The sequence below is a fragment of the Colletotrichum jinshuiense genome, chromosome 7 (assembly GCF_051148585.1).
Source record: "Colletotrichum jinshuiense chromosome 7, complete sequence".
Taxonomy (NCBI): Eukaryota; Fungi; Ascomycota; class Sordariomycetes; order Glomerellales; family Glomerellaceae; genus Colletotrichum; species Colletotrichum jinshuiense.
The window spans coordinates 1527591-1551854 of NC_139314.1; the positions used below are offsets into that span (position 1 = coordinate 1527591).

The 24264-nt window shown below is 49.9% G+C and overlaps 7 protein-coding genes across 7 annotated transcripts; 5 read left to right on the forward strand and 2 right to left on the reverse strand.

Annotated features, from left to right (window-relative positions):
* Positions 1-1971: 1971 nt before the first annotated feature.
* EsH8_VII_000383 (uncharacterized protein) lies at positions 1972-3633 on the forward strand (the record flags this gene model as incomplete). Its single annotated transcript, XM_083270516.1, has 3 exons — positions 1972-2510; positions 2575-2658; positions 2718-3633. 3 exons carry the CDS (start codon positions 1972-1974, stop codon positions 3631-3633), a joined length of 1539 nt encoding a protein of 512 aa, XP_083128073.1.
* Positions 3634-7409: 3776 nt separating this feature from the next.
* On the forward strand, positions 7410-8624 carry EsH8_VII_000384 (uncharacterized protein; the record flags this gene model as incomplete). Its single annotated transcript, XM_083270517.1, has 1 exon — positions 7410-8624. The coding sequence occupies one exon, from the start codon at positions 7410-7412 to the stop codon at positions 8622-8624; it is 1215 nt and encodes a 404-aa protein (XP_083128074.1).
* A 711-nt stretch (positions 8625-9335) lies between these two features.
* Positions 9336-10683, reverse strand: EsH8_VII_000385 (DUF3500 domain-containing protein; the record flags this gene model as incomplete). Its single annotated transcript, XM_083270518.1, has 2 exons — positions 9336-10405; positions 10470-10683. 2 exons carry the CDS (start codon positions 10681-10683, stop codon positions 9336-9338), a joined length of 1284 nt encoding a protein of 427 aa, XP_083128075.1.
* A 689-nt stretch (positions 10684-11372) lies between these two features.
* Positions 11373-12587, forward strand: EsH8_VII_000386 (fumarylacetoacetate hydrolase family protein; the record flags this gene model as incomplete). The annotated part of the gene is made up of 6 exons (XM_083270519.1): positions 11373-11403; positions 11484-11722; positions 11783-11841; positions 11902-12158; positions 12231-12327; positions 12383-12587. The coding sequence occupies 6 exons, from the start codon at positions 11373-11375 to the stop codon at positions 12585-12587; spliced, it is 888 nt and encodes a 295-aa protein (XP_083128076.1).
* Positions 12588-13036: 449 nt separating this feature from the next.
* Positions 13037-13497, reverse strand: EsH8_VII_000387 (uncharacterized protein; the record flags this gene model as incomplete). The annotated part of the gene is made up of 3 exons (XM_083270520.1): positions 13037-13207; positions 13262-13311; positions 13368-13497. 3 exons carry the CDS (start codon positions 13495-13497, stop codon positions 13037-13039), a joined length of 351 nt encoding a protein of 116 aa, XP_083128077.1.
* Positions 13498-14250: 753 nt separating this feature from the next.
* Positions 14251-15937, forward strand: EsH8_VII_000388 (uncharacterized protein; the record flags this gene model as incomplete). The annotated part of the gene is made up of 6 exons (XM_083270521.1): positions 14251-14334; positions 14397-14537; positions 14598-15315; positions 15370-15418; positions 15474-15663; positions 15734-15937. The coding sequence occupies 6 exons, from the start codon at positions 14251-14253 to the stop codon at positions 15935-15937; spliced, it is 1386 nt and encodes a 461-aa protein (XP_083128078.1).
* A 1798-nt stretch (positions 15938-17735) lies between these two features.
* Positions 17736-22580, forward strand: EsH8_VII_000389 (uncharacterized protein; the record flags this gene model as incomplete). Its single annotated transcript, XM_083270522.1, has 1 exon — positions 17736-22580. The coding sequence occupies one exon, from the start codon at positions 17736-17738 to the stop codon at positions 22578-22580; it is 4845 nt and encodes a 1614-aa protein (XP_083128079.1).
* Positions 22581-24264: the final 1684 nt, after the last annotated feature.

Genomic DNA, 24264 nt, shown 5'->3' on the forward strand with positions numbered 1-24264 from the left:
CAGATAGCAAAGTCCCGAAAGATCGCGTTTCGGGGACCTCCCGGTTTTCAGCCTGATGGACTAACGAGCTGTGGCGGCGCCATGGCGCTCTTAGTTCGCGAAGCTCACTAATTTATTGGCTCAATGAAGCGCAAGGCAGCATGAAATTCCTAATCGAGAATTTTCGGACCAATTGCCATGGCTCTCATGGACCGACAAGCGCTTACCAGATTCCCCGGCACGTTTGCTGCTCTGTTGCTTCCCCCCACTCGGAAGCCTCAAGCGGCGAACTCGGCATGATGGTGTCAAGGGTCGGACACCATACCCATATCGTCAACTTGAAATGTAAGTTTGCTTCGGGGCACCGTGAAGCAATCTTCTCTTAACCAGTCCAAAGACTAGTTTGAGGTGTACGAACTTTGCCACGATGGTCCCGTTTGATGATCTATGCACTCCCTAGAAAGAAGCCGTATAACCGCGCCGGCGGAGTAAACATTGAAATGTGTCACAAATGAGATGACCGGCAAAGACAATCTGACAGTGCACTTCGCTGCCATTCACAAAACGATCCTTGTCTGGCCGAGAACTCGGCACAGTGTGGGTGGCAACCGGCTTGTCAAAATAGATCAACTGTTAGCTTATCGCCGCCATGCCGGCGTCGCAACTTAGAAGCAGAGAAGCTTCTACATTGGATGCGAGTTTCAGCTATTTTACTTGTGCTCATACCTCCATGCATACTGTGGGATACGGCTGGAAACCCTTTGCGGTTGGTCTAGATATATGACCGCGCCAGACATCTTACGGAGGCTACTGTTCTTCAAGTCGTCGTGCAGCCTCATTTTGCACAAGAATAAGCCATATGATTTAACGGTTTATGGAGACAAAGGCAGTTTCCCCGTTGTGATACGATGACTGTTAGAATTCGGACCGCTAGATGACGCACGTACGAATTGATCTGAGATCTGTAATCATGGTCTATCTTGAGGACCTTGCCGGCGTGAACTAATGGCTGGGTGGCGGGGCTTGACTAACCCAGAAGAACAGAACGATAATCTACACAGTTATTTCAGGCCACCAAAGTACAAGGCCCGTGTATAGCACTCGAAAGCCACATAGCTCTTGGAGCTAGCCCCAGCGACATGCTTGTGCGTGTGCGGGCGAAGGAAAATCATCTTATGCAGCTTACGATACTCCCGGCGAGCCAGTTGCCAGTGTTTGCATCATACAAGGAAGGCAGCCAGTCGCATTGACTTTTCACTCTAACGTCTTCCAGCGCAGGCCACGAGGTCCGGCCAAGCCTTTTTGAGCCAGGAATTGTCGGTCAAGTTGTTGTTATTGTTGTTGTTTTTCAGACTCCCCGCATCTGAAGATGCTTTTGAGATGTGGCTGACGTTCTCGGGACAGCGTTATTGTTTACGTGAACAGAGATCTGCACCAGGCTCCTCCGCCTTTGGCTTACCTCTCAAAAGTATGATGGAGTAGGCGTAAAAGCATTCCAGAAGAAATTTGGACTCCACGACTGGAGATTTTACATTCCTCCAGTGGCGATGGTTCCGGTCCTGTTTACATTCCAACATATAAGTGAGCCTTTGGTCTAGCGAGGTCTTGGATTTCTCCATTACTCTTCATTGCAGTTCATTCGGCCCGCCCGGCAGCAGGATCCCAAGACATTCCCATGTCAACAGGGGTTGATTGCAAACAACAATCATGGGCCCGGGAATCGAGGTCACGCAAATACCTGCACCGGCAGCGGCACCTGTGTTCAACTCTGAGCCAGCTGCCATCTTCTGGCTGGTTTGGGCGGGGGTTTGGACAGCCTTGCTGCTTTGCGGTATGACATTCCTCTATACCAACCGCAAAATATCATTCCTGAGGATCCGGGGGCTGGCCCTGTCATTTGGTGCTATTGTCATGCTGCACCTCTACTGGCTATCGGTCCAGATCGGACTTTCTGTAGGCCAATTTGTCCCGAATGGTGTATAATTCTGGGTGATGAGCCTTTATCTGCCCTTCGGCATTGCTCTCTTCCATGCCTCGAATAGCCAGTTCCTCTACGTCGCCAAGACGCAGCGAAGATATGCAGATGCGCCACCGAATCTGTCCAAGCCCGATTCGAACACCTGCAACCGTCGAGACAAGACAGCCTTGGGGCGTTTCCGCAAGCTGGGCTACACCAAAAAGATGTTGACTGTGGTGTGCACGGGCATGCTGATCCAGGCAAGTGACGTTGGCTCAAGCAGTGAACCGTGCTGGACCATAGCTGACATTTGGGATCCCCAGCTCCTCCTCACTGTCACCATGTATCTAGTGTCTCGCAAGTACCATCCTTGGTTCGGCGTGCCAGGAACAGCTGTCAAGGGTGCCCCCATGCAGCAAAAGGTCGAAATGGGCCGAGGCTGGGAATGGTGGCCTTCGGTCTTTTGGCAGGTATTTTGGGCTTGGCTGGTTGCACCCGTGATTCTTTGGAAATCGCGTGGAATCAAGGACACCCAAGGGTGGCGCATTCAGACGATTGCGTGTTGCATCGCAAGGTGAGTGAGATCAAGCTAAGCGCTTTGTAGCTATGACCCATCCCGCTCAGACTAACGGGTTCAGCCTACACGCCACCCCTATGTGGCTTATTGCTCTGTATGTGCCGGAAATGGCGCCCGTCAACAGATACTTTATTCCCCCTCAGTGGTATGTTGTTATATGAAGCACGCCTCGGCACCTCGTCGAATAACACTCACACTACGTAGGATCTGCCTCTCCATCACGTTTATCGAAATCTTCGCCGTCTTTATTCCCTGTTGGCAAACGTTCAAGCATCAGTCGCTTCAACAGTACATACTCGAGTCCATTGCCAATTGGGAAGCCAGGAACAAGGCACGCGATAGAAGTAATTCTATCTTCACCGGTTCAACCAAGGTCGCGTCATCTACTGCCGCAACATTCAAGTCATTCGCGAAACTCGAAAACGGCGATCACCCCGAGGATATCTTCACCATGGGCGCTCTCGAGTACGTCTTAGAGAGGAACCCGGAACCACTACGAAAGTTCTCGGCGCTCAGGGATTTCTCCGGGGAGAACATTGTATTTTTGTCGGTGGTCGGAGAGTGGAAGAACTCTTTTGTGCAAAGCCCCAGGTCCGAGCAACGACAATCCGAGCTCACTCGCGAACGTTTCAACCGCGCATTGCGGATCTACACAGAATTTATCAGCCCTTACTACGCCGAGTTCCAGATCAACATCGCTTCGCAAGATCTCAAGCGCCTAGAGAGCATCTTCGAACACGCAGCCAGGATCCTGTACGGGGACAAGACCGAGCGCTTCACCGACCCTGTGGTGCCTTTTGAGGATCCGAATTGGGGACCCGCGTCGCCAAATGGCGGCTCAGAGATCGGCAGGGTGCCACAGCATTTGGGCCGCAGCCCCATCGCCGACCGTGTGCAATACTGGGGGGAGATCCCCGAAGCTTTTACCGCAAACGTGTTTGACGAGGCGGAGACGAGCGTCAAGTATCTCGTCCTTACAAACACCTGGCCCAAGTTTGTCAAGGAGAGAAGGTACTCATTGGATTCCGAGGACTCGGGGGAGACAGCCGATACCTACCACTCAATATCGAGACTATCAAGGGTGGCAAGATATTTCCGAACTACCAAGACGGTTGTTTGAACACAGAGAGCAGGATACGGAATTTTTGAATTGCTTTGCATTTATCTACCCAATGATATCCCAGTTTGTACTCCTTTGCCATATCATATGTATCTTCATTTAGTTAGCCCAGAATTTCAGCGAAACAAAATGTCAAAAATAAGATCATACAACTTCCATCAACTGCTAATTCTGATACATCATCTACCACCGTGCTTATTTCCATCCATGAATGAACCGAGGGTATGAATACAAGCTATTCTATTTGGGGTTTCAAAGATTGTATAAGCTGGGGGCACGGCCATGTGGTGAGCGTTTAGATCTGGAGCCATCAAGCCAAGGCCCTGGCGAACAAAGAATCCATGGGCGTAATGTGAGATCGGGGAAAGGGACGGGAACGGTAGCATTTTACCTTTTCAGATACACTCTTGATAGTGCTGAACCCCGCCCTTTCCTGCCCTTCAACGTGGCTGCGTAGCTCGGAAGGGGTCACTTTTCAAATCCTGACTCAAACGTGGCAGATGCCATAGCATAGCGTGATAGCTCCTTGGACAGATCGTAATGGGCTCAAGAGGCTATATTAGTACATGTTTTAAAGTATTGCGGAAGCATGTAGGTTTACGGCCCTATGAGGAGGACCGTGACGTTTGTTAGCAATGTCGTATGTTGAGGCGTTGGGCTACATTGGTGGTTTAACTCTGTCAATCCATTGACCAGTCCACAGCGGGTTCACACGATTAATCCCATACAAAATGAGCATCTTCACTCTTAGAATGTTGGAGCATGTAATCGTAAATATTAATATACGCAATCTCATCGACTCTCTCATAAATAAACCAGTATGGGCCTCCAGACTCCCAGCTTGTGCTCACCATAAGATGCATATGGCTTAGGGTGGTAGGTTGGAGATTCTAGAGGTGTTATCTAGCTGGCGAGAGACACTCTGCTTAACTGATCCCTCATGGGAGAGCGGCCCGATATGATCGTAACGAGTTCTCTCATCGTGATTTCCGAACCATCTCTTGAGCGACGATGCCGGGCATGACTCGGCCACTCGGCCAATGCAGTGGTGGAGCACCCGGGCCGGATGACGCTAGAGACAGCAACAGCGGAGCTTTGTGTTAGTTGTGGCGCCCGGCCGTTCATGGCCGAGCAAGAAACATGAGGCTGCTTGCATCACCTGGAAATTTTGCGTTACCTGCACCCTCTGCCTGGTGTTCCAATGGGGCTCGCCGATGTAGACATGTGTGGGCGAGCCTCACAGTCATGCAACGCTGTTTGGGGGTGAAAGGCGGGTCCTAAATCGCATGGCGACGGGAGCAGCTTCAGAAGCATGTGATCTAACGTGCGTTAACATCTGCGCCAATTCACCCCCAGTCGATCATGATCAGCAATTACATAATTTGAGCTGCGGGGGATGCAGGAAGACATGGTCTGTTTTTCAGATTGGAATGCATCCGCAAGGAAGCTTCCGACTGCAGTCGCTGGCTCTCCTAAAGCCACCCAAGCAATACACCAATCATTTGTCCACCTCAGAGACGAGTGTTCGAGGCTGATTCATTATTTCGGCCCGACTAGCTCTGACCTCATACCGGAGAAGGTATAAACTTTCGCGTGGCAATACGGGAGCCCTGAATGGAAGATTGGTCTGGTGACATACCTAGTAATGCGGGTGAAAGGGGATCCGGGACTAGAACGTCTATTATTGCTGTGTTCGTCCATTTCCCAAGTCCCGTTGCACATGTCAACCATGTTGCTTCAGAGACACGATGCATGACTAGTTCCGCCAACAGCTCATGACTTGCAATCTCCGACGGGTCGATATACATTTGCCGGGGTTAAATACGTCACCCTTTAGTCAAATCATAGTGATTCGGGGCTTCTAGCTTGTTCTTCCAACACCCCAGTCTACCAAACAGATCCCCAAGCCTGCCCGACCCGCAAAGTCCAAATCCCATATTTTACTCCCCTTGAAGACGACCGCATCGAACAGCCTCGAACTTTACAGCGTCAAGCTCCTTATGTTTACCAAGCATGACTATTTCGACAACCCCCCCCCTTTCCCTGTAAGAAATCATCAGGCGTTGTACATACAGAAATTGAGCTCGACAAGACCAAGATGTACCCTATCTGTCAAGCAGCGGGAAGTTGCTTCGTATCTTGAAGGGTAATGCTGAAAGTAATCATGACATCCAGCCCCATATTCACGGACAGGAAATCTCGGTTACAGACTAGTAAAATGAGTATGATGAACTGATTTCATAGTCGCCAAGTTGTGGCTACATGCGTTGGTCTCGGATTTCATCAAGTCCGTTCTGCCTATCTTTAAAATCGATTGCAGAAAACTTCCGAATAAGGGCGTGTTCTAGTTACTTGTAGCTTCAATTAGACCCACCAGTCTTGGGTGGCTATACAAATGCGACCACGCCTTGAAAATCCACACCAGCGATGCTAATTGTACTAGTGAGCGATAATCATTGCCTAGAACTTTTAACGAGTGCATCTTGCACATAACGTTACTGCCGCAAAGTAACCAGAGAGAGCAAGGGATTTGTAAGATTTAGTCCTTATTTCTAGATTGTCGCTCTGAGCCAGGGGAAGACAGTTATATAACCATGCTCCTTCCTGGAACAATATTCAGAGGCACAATACAGTCGCTAGTGTCTGAGATGCGTATGCGTTAATATTAAGATCCGATGATTGTAGAGCACTGTCGTTAAGAAGGCCTGGTCACCAGCTTCGCAAGCTTAGCAGAAGGAAGCCACTGTGTGATGTGAGGTGTCGTCCCTCGTTACGTCTTCATCTATCGCCGTAGTCGTTTTGATTCAAATGGGACAGAGTTGTCATCTGAAATGTTAATCCAGAATGCTTACTGCTATTCACAATGTATTTTAGAAGTTGGTCATGGTGCGGAGGCCGATGAAACCGAGTTGTGTATGAGGCGGATCCCGCGGCTGCCGGTGTACAGCAGTCATTCGGTTGACTTGCCACTCAGTGCCAATGGCTCCACATCACCATATGGATTGCTCCGTGAGAAGTGGATTTGAAATCCTTCAAGGATTATTGCGGAATCCGCGCACTTCCGATTACTTGGCATATGATGATCGAAACCAACGATTCAACCCAAGGGAACATATATTTAGGAACTCGTTGGCACAACAGAGTATGTCCTGTTGTTGTCTGAACAAGTTCCAAATTACCCAAATTACTGAAGCAATGGCGACATTCTTCTTTTTCGCGGCTCTTGCAGCTTCGACAGCTCTAGTTTTACATGCTCTTTATATTCGGCTGTTGCCAAAACCAATTCCCGGGATTCCGCACCATGAAGACTCTGCCAAAAGTATTTTAGGAGACGCGGCATATTTCATCGAACTTGAAAGGACAGGACAGTACTGGACTAAATTCTTTTTCGACCTGGTTTCCACATGCAAGTCACCAATAGCACAGTACTTTCCGGGTCCGTTTTCACGGTCGCATGTCGTTATTGCAGACTATCGCGAGGCACAGGACCTGATGTCAAAGCGAAGTAGAGAGCTCGGCCGTGGTTATACGAATAATGAAACATGGAAGGGCGTGGTTCCTGATCATTTCATCGCTATGGAGACTTTTCATCCGTCTTTCAAAGATACGAAGTTTCTCACGAAAGACCTGATGGCACCGACATTTTTACATGGCGTAAGAGAATACCAACCCCCTACTCTACATATAGAAACTTTTCTGACGCGCTCCAGGTATCTGCTCCTGCATCTTTCAGAACCATTTCAAATTTCATCAGGCTCTGGAAACTGAAGGCCACCATGGCCAAGGGCTTGCCTTTCGAAGCAGGAGCGGACCTCGAGGGCCTTACGTACGATATCATGATGTCTGCTGCCTTTGGAATTCCCGAGGAAGACTCCAATACGGTCAATTGTCTGCGCGCTCTTCAGGCTGCGGGAAGGGCGGATATACTGCAGAACGGTTCTGAACAGCTGGCTAGTTTTCCGCTAGTCGACAATCCCGAGCTTCTCACTGCACTCCGTGTTTTGGACGTGAGAGTGACAAAGGCCTTTGACACGACGTTTCCCAACCTTTTCTACTTCTTCGATAACTTCCGCCCATCTGTACGTCGAGCTTTCGAATCGAAACGTGCCATCATCCAGTCACACATCGACCGGTCAGTCAAGAAATCGTCTGGAAACAACTCATCAAAGGAGCAATACGCATCTGCAGTCGATTATGTCGTCTCCCGTGAAAGGTCCGCTGCCGAAAGCGCTGGACGACAACCCATCTTCAAGTCTCCGCGATTGATCGACATGCTTTGGGGCTACCTGGTCGGCGGACAGGATTCTACGCATAGCACTTTGAGCTTCACTGTCAAATACCTTGCAAAGTATCAGGACGTTCAATCCAAACTGCGACAGGCATTACGACTCGCTTACCCTGAAGCACACGAACAACAGCGTGAACCTGTTCTCGAGGAGATCATCAAGACACAAGTTCCCTTTTTGGATGCGGTCATTGAAGAGACTCTTCGCATGTGCAGCCCTGCCGCATCTGTTATGAAGGAAGCCCTCTGTGATATAACGGTACTGGGCCATGTTGTCCCAAAGGGCACTCCAATTATGTTCATGCTGACTGGACCTACATTTACGGAGTCAGGGGCCGGGGTAGAAGAGACAAAACGCAGCGAAACCTCGCAGAAACAATCCAACGAAAGTCCTGATGACTGGGCTCAGACTCAATTTCCACCCGAGGAGTTTCACGCGGAGCGGTGGTTGAAACCTGATGAGAGTGGAGAAGAAAAGTTTAACAACAAGGCTGGGCCTTTCATGAGTTTCAGCAATGGTCCCAGAGGTTGCTGGGGTAAACGACTGGCCTACCTGGAACTCAAGCTGATAGTGACGATGCTTGTTTGGGACTTGGAGTTTTTGAAATTGCCGACCGAGCTAGAAGACGATGGTTTGATTCAGGGTCTTTTTACGAAGCCCAAATCATGCCTCGTCAAGTTGAAGAGCACTTCAGGCCTGGACTGAGTTGATAATTGAGAGGAGAACACTGTGTATAATATCTGGTTGCTGACTGAGAGAAAAAGAAGACGTATATGGGGCATCAACTTGTGAACTATCGGTGGCGAAAAGGTTAATGTTGATGTTGAATATTTTGACTACGCAGAACAAGCCATAGTCAGTACAAGTCCCTTCAAATAGTAACAGGCACCCCCGAATGCAACAAGAAAAGATGGAGCTTAGCTATCAGAGCTTTGGCAAAGTGGCTAAATACCGAATTTGGATCCGGAAAAGACGGTAATATTCTTTAATGTTATTTTCAAAGGAGAAAATAAGCCGGACACGAAGTGCGCAGCTCCGTGGTAGAAGTTGATGGCTATTTTGTTTCGCCTTAGTGTCCCACCTATGTCGTTATCGTTGCACGAACGACCAGCTAGCAACAGACAATGCGTACAGCGACGGAAATGCGAGCATCAATTAGAAACGAATGCCCACGAACTCAAGAATGATTAGTCACGACGAAAGAAGATGATAACGATATTTCAAAATCCCTCTTAATGAGTTGGTCTCAAATCATTGTTTCTCAAGCACCGATCAATCAAGGCTGCTCAACAAGGAAATGGTCAGCATTACTAAGTTCATAAACCATGCAATGTAATGTCACTCTGTGCACATATAGCAATTCTTCCATTCGAAGTACTCCTCGCTAATATTGTCATAAATTATCCTCTACTATGCTTAGCCCTCCCATACAAAATCTTGTTCAACGCCTGGAATCAGTGGCCGAAGCGCCATTCCATAGTCACCAGCGTTCGGTGTCCGGAGAAGAGTATGAATGTGAAACTTAGCCGGCTCGCTGTTGGTCAGGAAAACACCGGAATGGTGGTCAAACTCGACAATAACAACGGGGCTTTGAATGCGGTAGTAGAACGGGTCTTGGTCGCCGAATCCACCAATCCAGCTAAAGTAGGTTTCATGGAAGAATGATTTGATGTGGTTGATCCGTATCTCTCTTGCCTTCTGGGGAAGATAAATCAAGTACTGCTCCAGAATGCCGACCAAGACTTGTTGCTGCTTGGAGTTCAAGTCAGTCGCCAGAATTCCCTCGTAGGGTACGATTCGGTTGTCCCGGTAAGCGCCGCAGAGATGCCTTTGGTCGTCATGGTTCCACCTCCCCTTCGGCATGGCAGGGTCTTTGAGAAGCTTGTAAGTTTGTGCCTTCTGTTGGAGATTCGCCGGCAGAGACTGCATCAGCTGCAGGCCCAGTCGTTCCTCCGTCTCCAGGATCCGGGTTCCCTTGTACGGTCCTTCGTCAATCACGTTCGGTTCCGCGCCCGTGAACCACGGTGACGCCACAATCTGGCCCTTGTAGAGAAAAATATTGAGGCACAGATGATGTCCGTAGAAAGAAAATCCCCACGGTCTTGTAGCCGAGGGCTCTCCAAAAAGCACAAAATTGTAAGAGAATTCATTACAGATGGTCGGGGTTTTGACCAGCTCGCCCAGGAAGCCGTTGATTCGCATGGCACCGAGGGCTTTGGCGTACCCCTCCGGGGATAGTGTTGTCTCCAAAACTTGCAAAATACTGTCTCGGAGATTTGGAGTGAGCTCGTCGAGACGCAGGCCCTTGTCGCTGAGAAGGAACTCCGGGTTTGACCATGACCGCCACTCAGGCGAGTCAACATGGTACGACAAGATTGACTTTTGTTTGTCATCTAACTGCGACAGAAGCTTGTTTGTGGCGTTGACAATCTGTTGAATCGGTACGCCCTCGTCAGCCAGCTGGAATAAGTCGTGTTTTACATTTCCTACGCCCGTCAGCTGCATTCCCGATGGTATTAAAACCTTGCTTGGGTTCTTGAGAGAACCAACCGTCTGTTGTGATGCCAGTGTAAGGCTCCTTGAAAAGGTTACGCCAGTGTAGGTAGAGAGCGTGCAGCCATGGTGGGTTGCCGCCTTCTTTGAACACTTTGGCGTACTCATGAGCGTCTTGGCTGCGCATTACCGTGAAGCGAGGTATACTGATGTCCGGCAGGTGTTTTCGGTACTCGCCGCCATGAGGCGGTTGCTCTTGTACGCCAGTCATGACTGGAGGATTTTGAGTTACACCAAGTGGCGGTTGTGGGGGTATGATTGCTGCAGCAATAGCGGACAACCTTCTGGCAGCTGAGTTCTGCGACTGATGCTTATGCAACATGCAAATTCCTGGTTCGGGTGAAGCTCTCTTGGTTCTGAGAATGTGTTGTGGTAGAAGTCAATGGTAGTTGCATGGATTTCTTGTAAAGATTTCCTTCATGACTAGACCACCGCAAACAACCCGTCATCAAGTACCGCGGATCCACGAAGTTGAAGTCGGGGCAATCGACCCATGTGCGCCGACGTACCCCTCATTTTCCTGCCCCTCACTCAATATCCCTAATCCTCGCATCCCCCCCACTGTTCTCCAACATGTGCATTTGAGTTGCTTCGGCTTTTCCGCCGCCACCATCATGTCAGCCTAATTGACCAATGATATGGCTCGGGCATGCCATTAGCACGGCGCCGCTGATGAGGCACAAGAGTCTAGGCACAAACTCAGACTTCCCGGACCTCCGAGCCGTTGCCCAACCATCGGCACTTGTGCGGGGAGGGCCGAGCTCGCTCCAGTCGGATTCCACGATGCGGAGGGGTTTCTCCCTCTTGAATCTCATCCGAACTTCCATCTTAAGGAGGACTTGAATCGAAATCTTACGATAATCTGCACACTTACCTCGGCGACTTACAACTGACAGCAAGATGACTTCGGAAACACAAACGCCCTTCACCCGTAAGCCGCTCCATCCACACCATTCCGCATCCCCGGGCACTTCGCCTCAGATACGGACATTCCTGCTAACTAAACCGCAGGCTTCGTGCGGTTTATCTCGCGCTCCGACCCTAACAAGGTCCTCATAGGAGAGCCCGAGTCTGATTCTGTTGATGTTGGTGTGGCCCTTCGCAATGGCGAGGAGGTGAAGGTGGTGGTGTGGTCGGGGTCCAGCGTCCTCAAGCCAGGCTCCAAGACCGACCAGCGGGCTGTTATTGACCGCGTCCTTTCGCCTGTGTCTGCTGAAGAAGTGGGCACCATTCGCTGCATCGGATTGAATGTGAGTTTTCCGCTGTTCGTCGGCCACATCCGCCAATGACGCTAACCGGATGGAATGCAGTACGTTCAACACGCAAAGGAAGTCGGGGTCCCTCTCCCTGACGTGCCTACCGTGTTCTTGTAAGATTGATGTGGAAAACTCGCCAATAAGAGCGACAAGATGCTGACTTTATCTTGCAGGAAGCCAAGCACAGCACTGGGAAACCCGTGGCCGGAGCCGACTGTACTTCCCCACCTCACGCAGGCAGATGACTGTGGCGACTACGAATCTGAGCTCGCTGTCGTACTTGGAAAGACCGCAAAGAACGTCTCGGAGGCCAATGCCCTGGATTACGTGCTTGGATACACGGCTTGCAACGATGTCTCCAGCAGGACATACCAGTTGAACCAGTCGCAGTGGTGTTTTGCTAAGGGATTCGACGGCTCATGCCCCTTGGGTAAGCTTTCACCCGGAGCCTGAGGTGTTTGGAATGAATTCGTTCACGGATCTGACATGCTTTTCTGACTAGGCCCGACGCTGGTTTCCAAGGACCTGATTCCGGATCCCAGTAAACTGCAAATGCGTGGATTGAGAAACGGCGACGTTCTCCAGGACAGTGGCATCAAGTATGTATCGCCCTTTTAATACTAGCTGTTGGGTCATACTAATAAAGGAATTCAGCGATCTCATCTTCAGCATCCCGAAGCTTATCAGCTTCTTGTCTCAAAGCACAACGCTGCCTGCGGGTACCGTCATCATCACCGGAACACCCGCCGGTGTGGGCTTGGGCCGCAAGCCGAAGGTGACGTTGAAAGACGGAGATGAGTTCAAGGTTGAGATTTTGCCTCACATCGGAACTTTGGTCAATGTCTTCCAGAACGAGTAAACGGGAGAAAGCTTGGGGACTTGTTTTATATCGCTCGAATTAGATTTAATATAAAGCGTAGGAGACTTGACGTCAACAAGTTGAACAATATGGCGTGAAAATTCAAACACGATCCTTTGAGTTAACAGGCAGGCAGTACGGCGATTTAGCTTACCATGATCCGGGTCCTAACCTGCTGAAAATAAATCTATTATTCAGTATGCTGACACTGGTATGGCTTCAAAAGCAACAAGTGAGATATTGTCATGATCTATCTGACTTCTTATTGTGGATGAGATCATCGAACCCAGAAATACCACGGTGTACATGTATTGACAAGGCGTATCTAGGCTAGAGGCTCAAAACTTGGATGTTCTTTAGATACTATTGGTGGTTTTCACGTATATTACGCGCAGTACGATTCTAATGCTATGCTATGTACTTGGCACCATCACACTGAAATAACATTCTTAACCAAGCAGTACCGGGACCTTCTCAAGAAGATGCTCTACGATCGCATCAGGGCCTCTCTCAACTTGCAGACCATGGGGGATCGCATGGGTCTTGATATCCGGCCTAATTGACCTGGCAGTGGACAGAATCTGATCTGCTTCCTCCGCCGACCACATTGATGCGCAGAACTTTGCAGATCGTTAGTAATCACATTGAAAGGGTGGAAACCCGTTGGACCTTACAAGGACGTCTGGCTGGAACTCCTTCACCTTCCCCTCAACTTCATCTATTCCTGATCGCAGAGTTAGCAAAGGGAGACTGCAAATCCTCGTGGCGCAGAATACTTACTCTCGCAGTTGGCGACGTGTTCAATCGTGTATTGGTCCTTGAGTGCCTCAATCATCCGGCCAACGAGCCGCTTCGCCCGTTCAGGTGCGGTGTTGACTGTCACCAATTTGTAAGGTCCCTTGGGCGCCATTGTGCGGGGTTGAGATGTTGGTATGGAGGGGTAGCTCAAACGAAGCAGACGATGAATGCAACGAAATATTCTCGGCGTTCAGGACTGTTGTTGTCTGAGATGATGTCTGATGTTCCCTGGGGCGATGAGTTGTGTATGTGCAGATCCAGGGTGTTGCCGTCCCAAACTGACAACGCCCGCCTACTGCAATATATTTAGCAGATGATGCCATGCATCGCGCCGAGGTCGCACCCGAACCTCAGCTTTGCCCACAAATTGCTGACTGTCCGTCCCGTCCCAAATCTGGAGGGAAGGGCTGGAAACAGTGCCGGCTTTGCCGATTTCGCCTGAGACACCATCGTCCCACCCGTCCCCATTCTTTTCTCCCACCTTTCGGTTACACTGCCCGGCTGTTTGCTTTCTTCCTCGAACCAGTGCTGTCTGGAATGTGGACTGGTCCGGAATATCCGCTGGTTCTCGGATATTCCGACTAGTCCCGCGGTGCGTTAACCCACGTCCACCGCCACCTTAGACCTGGCGCCCACCAAAATCCCCATGGGACGCTCCCGCGCTTCCGGCTTGATGTGGGGGATCTCCGGGGGGTAACATTAGGGAGTTGCCGGACCCCAATAGTAGAACATGGGTTGAACTACTGAACCAAGCTGCAGACACATCTTCAAGATTTGATGGTCAGGGAGTCCTGCCATTGCGACTCATTTCTTATTTCCCCTTTCCGCCCATAATCGAGCTGGCTGCTTGTCGCATGTCAATAAAATGTTGCGTTGGCTCAACTCTTGGATTTTCGCCAAAGCAAGCACATCCCAAGCAGATGTTCCAGGCGGCGACAAAAATATGGCGGTAAGTGTCCCAGCTCATCATTTTTCGCTGATCCCAACATTCGATGCTGACTCGAAACAAAGGTCACAGCACACATCAGATCACCAGTTCAACTGGAAATCATTGTCGTCGGCGCTGGGTTGAGTGGCCTGTCGACCGCAGTGGCAGCCGCACTGTCTGGGCACAAAGTGACAGTGTTTGAATCAGCGAAAGAACTTCTCGAGGTAAGAAAAGAATATGTTGAATCCGGCCAGTCGAGTGAGGGTATTGAGATTATTCACCAGGTCGGAGCGGGACTTCAAGTAACGCCCAACTCTACACGCATCCTCCAAAAATGGGGTCTGCCAGATAAGCTCTGGACGTCGGCGTCTGAGCCAACATCCCTGGTAGTTCATCGCTATTCGGGAAAGGTCTTGGCGAAGGAGGAGAACTTTAACAAAAACATCCGCGCCAAGTACCAGGCGCCTTTTATTGACTTGCACCGTGTCGACTTGCAGCTTTCACTCTACGAGCGCGCCAAGGAGCTTGGAGTCCAGTTTAAGCTCGGCGAAAAGGTAGAGAACATTGACTTTGACATTCCCGAGCTCACGACACAGTCGGGTGTGAAGGCGAAGGCGGATCTCATCGTGGCAGCGGACGGCCTGTGGTCGCGCTCTCGAGCATGCTTCTTGAAGAGGGACGATCCGCCTCTGGCAACGGGCGACTTGGCATACCGAGTTGTCCTCAACACCGACCAAATCACAGACCCTGAGCTCAGAGAGTGGATTCTTAAGCCCTCGGTGCACTTTTGGGTTGGGCCTGGTGCGCATTGCGTCGGATACTCGATGAGAGCAGAGAAGATGTACAACCTCGTGGTGTTGGCACCTGACGATCTACCCAGCGGCGTCAGTCGACAGGCAGGATCTGTGGAGGAGTTGCGGTACCGATTGAAGGATTGGGATCCGATTTTGAAGAAATTCCTGGACTCTGTTGACAGTGTTGAGAAGTGGAAGCTCATGCACAGTAAGATTCACGTGCGAGGGTACCGCTGCATGGCATGGCTAACCTTATTTCTAGGAGAGGAAATGAGTTCTTGGGTGAACGAGAAGTCCAACTTCGTCTTTGTGTAAGTCCTTCAAAGTTTGATTCTAGTCACCATCACTGACCATTGCTCTTCATAGCGGAGATGCATGCCATCCGATGTTGCCATATCTAGCACAAGGCGCCAACTCTGCAGTGGAAGACGGTGCTGTACTGGGACTTCTACTTGGCCACCTCACGTCCAAGTCACAACTGCCAATAGCTCTGAGATTGTACGAGAAGCTGCGAAAGGCCAGAGGCGAATCAATTGTCAGAGAAACTTTCAAGCAGGTGAGTCTCATCCATTCATCATTAAACCACTTTGGAAATTTCACAAGACTGACTATGCCTTCTTTACAAGCGCGAGTCTTTCCATATGCCCGATGGGCCTGATCAAGAGGCTAGAGACCAGGTCTTCCTTTCCCAGCTCGGAAAGGAGTTGAAGGGGCCGTTCCCTAGCAGGTGGACGTGTCCAGAGGTGCAACCGTGGCTGTATGGCTACGATGCGTACAAGGAGGTCGACGACGCCATGAAAAGCAACCCCTTCAACAAGGCAAACTTGTAGAGACATACTTTTGGGTTGTAGAACTCTAAACATCAGTGTGATTTTGGTGTGCAGGTAATATGGTCATTTCGGAGTCTGCCTCGATAACCGGCATCATTTTATACCTTTTCATTTATTAGCGACGGGAATATCTTCTTATACTACATAGTATAGTGTCTTAGATGCGGAATACATATTGCTACCACATACATGCTTCTGCTTTCTTTAGGCCCAGGAAGTTAGTAGACCGAGCTGTTTGACTGTGACGGACTGTCGACATTTGTGACATCTCCTACCACTAGATTGGGCAGTGTCAGAAAATCTCAATTTCTTCTCATTTCTGTTTTCTAACAGTTCAACGCTGCAATCGTTCCACCAGATGGAACACCAATATACGCGGAGGACAAAAGTGGCCGTTGACTGACCGTAGACCCTGTGAACGGGATGGAGGAACGAACGTTAGGGCGGATGCGATCATGAGTCGAATTAAGCTTACAATATACTACATAACCTGAGTGGAAAGTATCAGAATACATTACGAGTCGTTGTTTTAAGCTTACTTGATACTAAATTTCATTATTTCATTTTCTGATATTATTCAGGACTACTTGGGTTGCCATATTATTGATTGCGATAGTATCAGTGCCAAACATCGGGAACAGGCCCATTTTCCCCCAACCTGAGTTGGGCTCACAGGAAGATAGTCGATCGGTATGAAACCCAAATTTAACGGACATCGATTGATTTTATACTGATATTCACAAACCTAATAGCAATCATAGCTGACGAGATAACACCATGTGAACATGCATTCCTACAAACGCATGTGTCGCTACTCAGCCACAGATCAGCGTTATCTTTATGTCAAAGTTGGCGGTGCAACGTTTTTACACTCTTTGCCCGCACGCTGGGCAAAGATGTGGCTGAGCTCTTGGGGGGCGCCATGCGTAGTAAGTGTTGTCAGCCCGCATATCCCAAATGGTAATTTGCAGGAGGTGTTCAAGGTACCGATCGCCCGATAACTATGGGCGTTTTGAGAGCATCCAATCAAGAGATAGAAACCCCCTTCCGGTGTGGACCTGAGATGCGGTACATAGAAAGACTGCTTGCAAGGCGTCGCTTTGAGTGGCTCAATTGATCTGCCGGTGCAGCTGAGCTAACTTGTTTAGGCTATTGAATGTAGACGCGCTAACACCAAAGTACCAGTAATCTCAGGTTGACTGCCTGGAAATCAAGACGCACGAAATATGAACGGTACCTTATGGCTGGGATGGAATGAATGGTGGCTCGAAAGCTGTCCAATGGCAATCGGCAGAACCGGTGTTTCTGCCCCCAAATTCGACTCTGCCTCGCCGCATTCCCCGTTCACATGTTGTCAGGGGGCCAGCCGCTCACCCTCATCGTTGAAAGGGCCTTTTCTGCGTGTTGGCCATTGGTCGGATGCGCAACCGACGGTGTCCCAAAAGGGTTATTGCTTGGGAGGCGCTCGCTTCAATGTCGCACCCGTCGAGGAGATGCGTCACTTTAGTCGGGCTAAGCTAGCCCTACAGATGCTTACCTAGAGATGGTCAATCTTATTTTCTTGAGGCTTCCGAACCTTCAAGTGATATATCATTCAATGGAAACCGGAACAATGTTATATGGTGGGATCAGACGTACGCATTCATCTCTTTCGATCATTTCAACCCTTCACAATATTTAGTCTGGTGTGGTCTTTCCCCCCGACTTAACAACAACGCTCATCAATCACATATTCCTGACACAGTTGCTCAAACTTTTCAGGCAGATCAAAGTATTCAGTCGCTCTTCGACCGCGGCCATGTCAGCGCCAAAGTCCGCACTATGGCGACATATTAACACCCTCTCTACCAAAAACTTGACCATCCTCCTCGTCCGTCACCCCGTCTCGACCATCTACACCGCTATTCTACTTCCCATCATTCTCACCATTTATCTTGGCATTGGGAAAAACCTCAACAGTCCTCAGAATGAGTTCGGCATTGCAGAATCCCGACCCATTCGATCGCTCAAAGATGGCTTATCCGCCGCCGATGGCTCCCGGAACACCGTCGCCTTCGTCAACAATGGCCTCTTGAATGGTGACATCGACCGTGTCATCAATTCACTGTCAGAGGAGGTCGTGGCAGCTGGAAAGAACGCGACAATAGTCACAGACCCTTCCGAACTGGGTTACGTTTGTCGCTCCTCGTTTCGTGCCACTACTTCATGCTACGGCGCCGTCGTATTCCACTCCTCTCCCAACGAGGGCGATGGTGGCCTTTGGAACTACACCCTGCGTGTAGATGGATCTTTTGGACTCAAATACCAGTTCGACGAGGACAAAAACGATGTCCAGGTCTACACACTCCCCCTACAACGTGCCGTAGACTCTGCCATTGCCCGAATCAACTCTACTGATGGCGAAGTATTGACTCTCGACAGTGTCCAAGAATGGGGTTTCACAGATGAGACCGAGGAGGAACGTCAAGCCAGTTCTCGAAGGCAGTATCAGAAAACATTTATCGACTACCTGGCTGTTTCATTCCTTTTGGCGCTCATTGGTGTCAGCTACCATCTGCCAGGCCACGTCGCAACCGAGCGCGAGACGGGTCTTTCCCAACTTATTGACGCCATGATGTCAACCCGCTACGACTGGGAAGCCCAGGTCGCCCGCATCCTGGCAAACCTCTATTCGTTCGCGTCGATATATATCCCTGGCTGGATCGTGGCCGCCGTCATTGCGAGAAGCATGATCTGGAAGGAGACAAACTTGGGAATTGTCCTGGTCTTCTTCCTACTTGGTGGACTCGCCCTTACATCCCACGCCATCCTCGGCGCTGCGTTTTTCAAGAAGGCTCAACTATCCGGCTCTGTCAACTCCTTGGTCTACGTCCTCTTGGGCGTCTTAGCACAAGCGCTCCCCAACCCTGGTACCGGCGCGGTCGCAGTCCTCAGCCTCCTTTTTACCCCGTGCACCTTTGTTTTTTTCATCAAATCTATTGCGCGATTTGAAGGCGAGGGTCAACCAATGAACCTGCTGAAGAGTCCTCCCAACGGCGCATCGACACTGCCCGGCATTGTACTTTGGATCTTTCTAATCTTGCAGTTCTTTGTATATCCTATAATTGCCGCTCTCGTCGAACGCCAAATCCACGGTGTCGGATCTGAGAGCCGAAGGATCTACAAGGGAGAAGGGCCCCGACCCCAAGATGCTGTCTCTATCGATGGCCTGACAAAGGTCTACCAGCCAAGCCTCTTTCGCCGCCTTTTCGCTTTCATCTCGAAGCCCCGTGAGCAAACTGTGGCCGTTGACAACCTCAACCTAACGGCAAAGAGGGGACAGATCCTGGCGCTTCTTGGAGCAAATGGCAGTGGTAAGAGTACTACTCTCGATGCCATCGCCGGAATCAGCCGTTTCAACCAGGGCAGCATATCTATTGACGCCTCGGGTGGTATCGGCATTGCCCCGCAGAAAAATGTTCTTTGGGACGAGTTGACCGTGACCGAGCACATCTCCATCTTCAACCAGCTCAAGTCACCGAGGGCCACAGCGAGCAAGGAAGAAATGGCACAACTGATCGATTCTATCGGACTTGGGACGAAAAGGAAGGCCCATTCCAAGACCCTGTCTGGCGGACAGAAGCGTAAGCTGCAGCTCGGTATGATGTTGACCGGCGGCAGTGCCGTTTGTTGTGTTGATGAGGTGTCTTCCGGAATCGACGCTCTATCTAGGAGAAAGATTTGGGATATCCTTCTCTCTGAGAGGGGCAAACGTACGATTATCCTAACAACACACTTTCTTGACGAAGCGGACCTACTCGCAGACAACATTGCGATCCTTTCCAAGGGTAGTTTGAGAGCCGAAGGCTCCTCCGTTGCTCTCAAAAACTCTCTTGGCGATGGCTATCGCATACATGTATTGAACGCGAAGGATGTTAAAACGCCTCCAGAAGTCAACGGCGCAATTATGGCGGTATCACCCACCACTATTGTCTACACTGCACCATCTTCGAAACTGGCCGCTGCTGTCATACGTGCACTCGAAGCAGCCCGAATCCCGTACAAGATCTCGAGTCCCAACATTGAAGATGTTTTTCTGAAAGTGGCCGAGGAGGTCAAGGGTGAAAATTTACACTCGCTTTCCCACACAGAGGCTAGGGTCTCAAACGACTCCGGGCAGGAAATGACCGAGAAGGCTATCAGCCATGGCGGAAAAGATTCTCTTGGACTGCAATCCGGCCGTCAGACGAGCGTCATTAAACAGGCTCTTATCTTGGTCCGCAAACGCCTCACCCTCTTCAAGACCAACTGGATTCCATACGCCATCGTCTTCGTCGCTCCCATTGTAGCCTCAGCGATTATGCAGCGACTGATCGCTAACAAAGAGCCTTCGAGCTGTGATCCCGCCAATTTCAGCAGATCAGGAACCATGGACAATTACAGGAAAGTTCTCAATGGCGCAGTTGTAGCCGCCGGTCCTACCACTGCATTCTCCAGCTCATCTCTTGGCGACATATTTGGCTTCTTGTTCCCTGACTCAGGTGGTTCCGAGATCACTGGGAACATATCCTTGAGCGATTCATATGCAAGCTTAAAGCAATACATCGAGGATAACCGGAAAAACGTCACCCTTGGTGGTTTCTGGATTGGCAGCCAGGACACGCCTCCTACAGTTGTCTACAGAGCTGATAGCAACGCAATCTGGAATTCTGTTATTGCACAGAATTTTCTAAGCACAAAGAGAACTAACATCAGCATATCAACCACATATGCCCCTTTCGACAGCGTCATTCCCACCTCAACGATTGACACAATCCAGCTGGCTATCTTCTTCAGCATCATACTCTCGATTGTCCCAGCCTTCTTTGGCCTTTATCCGAATGTGGAGAGACGAACTCATGTTCGGGGCTTGCAATACTCAAGCGGCGTTCGATCGTTGCCTCTGTGGGCGTCCCACCTGGTTTTCGACTTTGGAGTATTTCTTATTCCACTTCTTATCGCAGCAATCGTATTCGTTGTCTCTTCGGACATTTGGTACGCTTCTGGATATATCTTCCCAGTCTTCTTGCTATACGGCCTTACTTCGATTCTGCTATCATACGTCTTTTCCCTATTCACCAACAGCCAGGTTGCAACCTTTGCTGCCATCATGGCCTACAACAGCGTAGGGTTTGCAATCTATCTCATTGCCTTCCTATACATCATCACCTTCTCGCCTGCCACCGTTACAGACCGCAACATCCTTATCGGCCATTACACCATCTCCGCCTTCTTCCCTGTCGCATCTGTATGTCGAGCACTCCTCGTCGGCTTGAATACATTCTCCATGGCTTGTTCCGGCACAGGCTTTTACAGCTATCCTGGTGTGTTAAACGCCTATGGTGGCCCAATCCTCTACCTCGCCATTCAATCCATCATTCTCTTCAGCGTCCTTCTGTATCATGACAGCGGTAACAAGCTGCCATCTTTCCTCAACCGTAAGAAGACCACCGCACCTGGAGTCGAGCAAATGCAACATGATCAAGAGATTGCCAGCGAGCTGTTGCGGGTTGAGACAACTGGCAGTGAGGATGGCCTTCAGGTCAAGCATCTCACAAAGAAATTTGGCAAATTCACAGCTGTCGACAATGTCTCATTTGGTGTTCGGCACGGCGAAGTATTCGCCCTTCTCGGTCCTAATGGCGCCGGAAAGTCGACGACAATATCACTCATCCGCGGCGACATCCAACCAAGCCGCAACGGAGGAGATGTTTTCATTGAGCAAATCTCCGTTAGTGGCCGGCGAGCCCTTGCTCGGTCAAACCTTGGTGTCTGCCCGCAGTTTGATGCTATTGATTCTATGACTGTCTTGGAGCACCTTCGCCATTACGCTCGACTACGCGGCATAGCCAATGTGGAGCAGCAGGCACATGCAGTCGTGCGTGCCGTGGGACTCGAGTCCCACGTCAACGTCATGGCTCAGCACCTATCTGGTGGTAACAAGCGCAAGCTCTCCCTCGGTATCGCGCTGACTGGCAATCCTTCGGTGATACTTCTCGATGAACCGTCTTCCGGCCTCGATGCAGCGGCGAAGCGCATCATGTGGCGAACTCTTAGCACAATCGTCCCCGGTCGCTCAATTCTCCTCACCACTCACAGCATGGAAGAAGCAAACGCGCTCGCGAACCGGGCGGGAATCATTGCACAACGCATGCTGGCCGTAGGTGAGGTTGAGCAGCTGCAGAGCAAGTTCGGAGACTCGCTCTACGTCCACCTTGTCAGCCGTACTGCTCCGTACTCTACGGCGGAGGAGATGAATCGTATGCGGGAATGGATTCTTGAGATGTTCCCCACTTCTCGGGTCGAGCCTGAGACGTACCACGGACAAATGCGTTTCTCGGTTTCTGCGTCCAACGTGCTGGAACGAGGACAGGAGCGCAGCCGGAGCAGAAACGCCGGGCCGGATGAACAGAGCAACGGGCTCAGTGCCATCGGACAACTGATTCTGATGTTGGAAGAAAACAAGGACAGGCTTGGCATCGAGCATCACAGCGTCAGCCCGACAACATTGAACGACGTTTTTCTTGCCATTGTTGGGCAGCATGATGTCCAAGAAGAAGGATATAGAACTCCCACCGCCGAGAAAAAGAAGTTTCCTTGGCGGAAGGTTCTTCTTGGGTTCTAATGTATTCGTACCTTTTGTTTCATTTTTGTTGCTAGATACCAGGCGTCCGGTTTCTTTGTGTTAAACGAGCGATAGATGGACTTCCTAGGTATATAGTGTTTGCCCGGCCTTTTGCTGATAACTGTTAAAGAATTTCATAAAAGTCTTTAATATATATATATCCAAATCATGATTTCAACAGCTTGCAACTTGGTTGGTTAAACTATTGTCATTCTCTGTCCGTGGTAAAATGTCATTTTTAGCCGCGAAATCAAGGTCTAATTTCTTTCTTTTTAGATCAAGGTAACTCTTTTTTTGGGAAGCAAATGAAGTCGATTTGAATGCAACATATTCAGGAGAGAAAGCTCCGGCGAACCGTAGATCGCCCATTTGCGGATCGGATCGAGACTGCGGTATCGCCACGGAATCAGCCCGGAGGATGACATGATATTGCAAAGAGAGCTCCGCGTTAAATTTTTCTAACTGCGATGGTCAGGAACTCTTACCCGTTTTGGTTCTGTGCATTTGCCTTGCCCTGTCCTGATTCGGATGTAATGGGCGTTGATCGTGGGGGACGGGGCGAAGCGTTTCTGTAGGCTACTTGCCAGGAAACAGGCTCTTTCAACTCAGAAATAGTCTCTGTCTCAATTTTAAATGAACAACAATAACAAGAAGTGTCAAAGAAAGTCTCTTACTATCCGGCTTCTTGCCACAGTGAGCCACTGGGGCAGGGATGGTGGACTTTCAGACACTGGCGTAGAGACGGCGGCTCCACCTTTTGCGGTTGACATCGTCCTGACGTCAAAATCCGTCTAATCTTTCATAACCTAGGAAGTTCTCCTTTACACGAAATGGGAAAGAGGAGAATAAGATCCACTACAATATGCATTAGCGGTGACTCTTGATAACATGGACTCCATCTTTTTACATCAGCCATATTCCTAGATGTCGTCGAGGCAAATTTGATGCCTAACTCTGCCAACCCTGCCAACTCTGCCACCATTGCCCTTCAGCTGCAAGACGTTCCCTCGATTGACCCGCTATATAACCTCGTAGCATTCGGAATGGAACGCACTATCAAGACGAACTCAAAGAAAGAACGACTGAGAGCGCTGGAATGACGACGGATCTCCATCCGGAAGAAAACGTCCGTTGTGATTCTCCACAGGTTACAGTGTTGAGGTCACAACTCGGTGGGTCTTGGTGTCAATGCATGTTCCACATCATGATAGCCACCGGAGGTTTTGCAGCGGAAGGCAATACAACTCCTAGCGCTCTCAACTACAAAACAGGACGTATTGAAGAGAAATTGCTTCCGCCTCGTACCTGCACTTATGCGAATCATTCCGAATAGGTTTTTATTTTGAATAATCAACTCGGCAGAAATGCAAACCTCGAACGACGACTGCGAACGCGCAGGAAGCGCCCACGACAGACCAGCTTCTCGAAGCAAACCACGAGATTCTCAACGAGGTGATCAACAAGGGGATCAACCACGAAGCGTTCTGAACAGTCTGGATACGCAACGGGCTGATTTATTTGGTGATTGGATGAAAACCCGTCTGCCTAATCATGAAAACCTTCCTTCGCAGTCAGTCAGCTGGTGGGACCCAGGACTGGCAACAGTATGTTCACAATCCGTCCGCAAGCCTTGTCCACAAAGTCTAACACTGGGTGAACTCAATAGTTACGCAAGCACATTTCC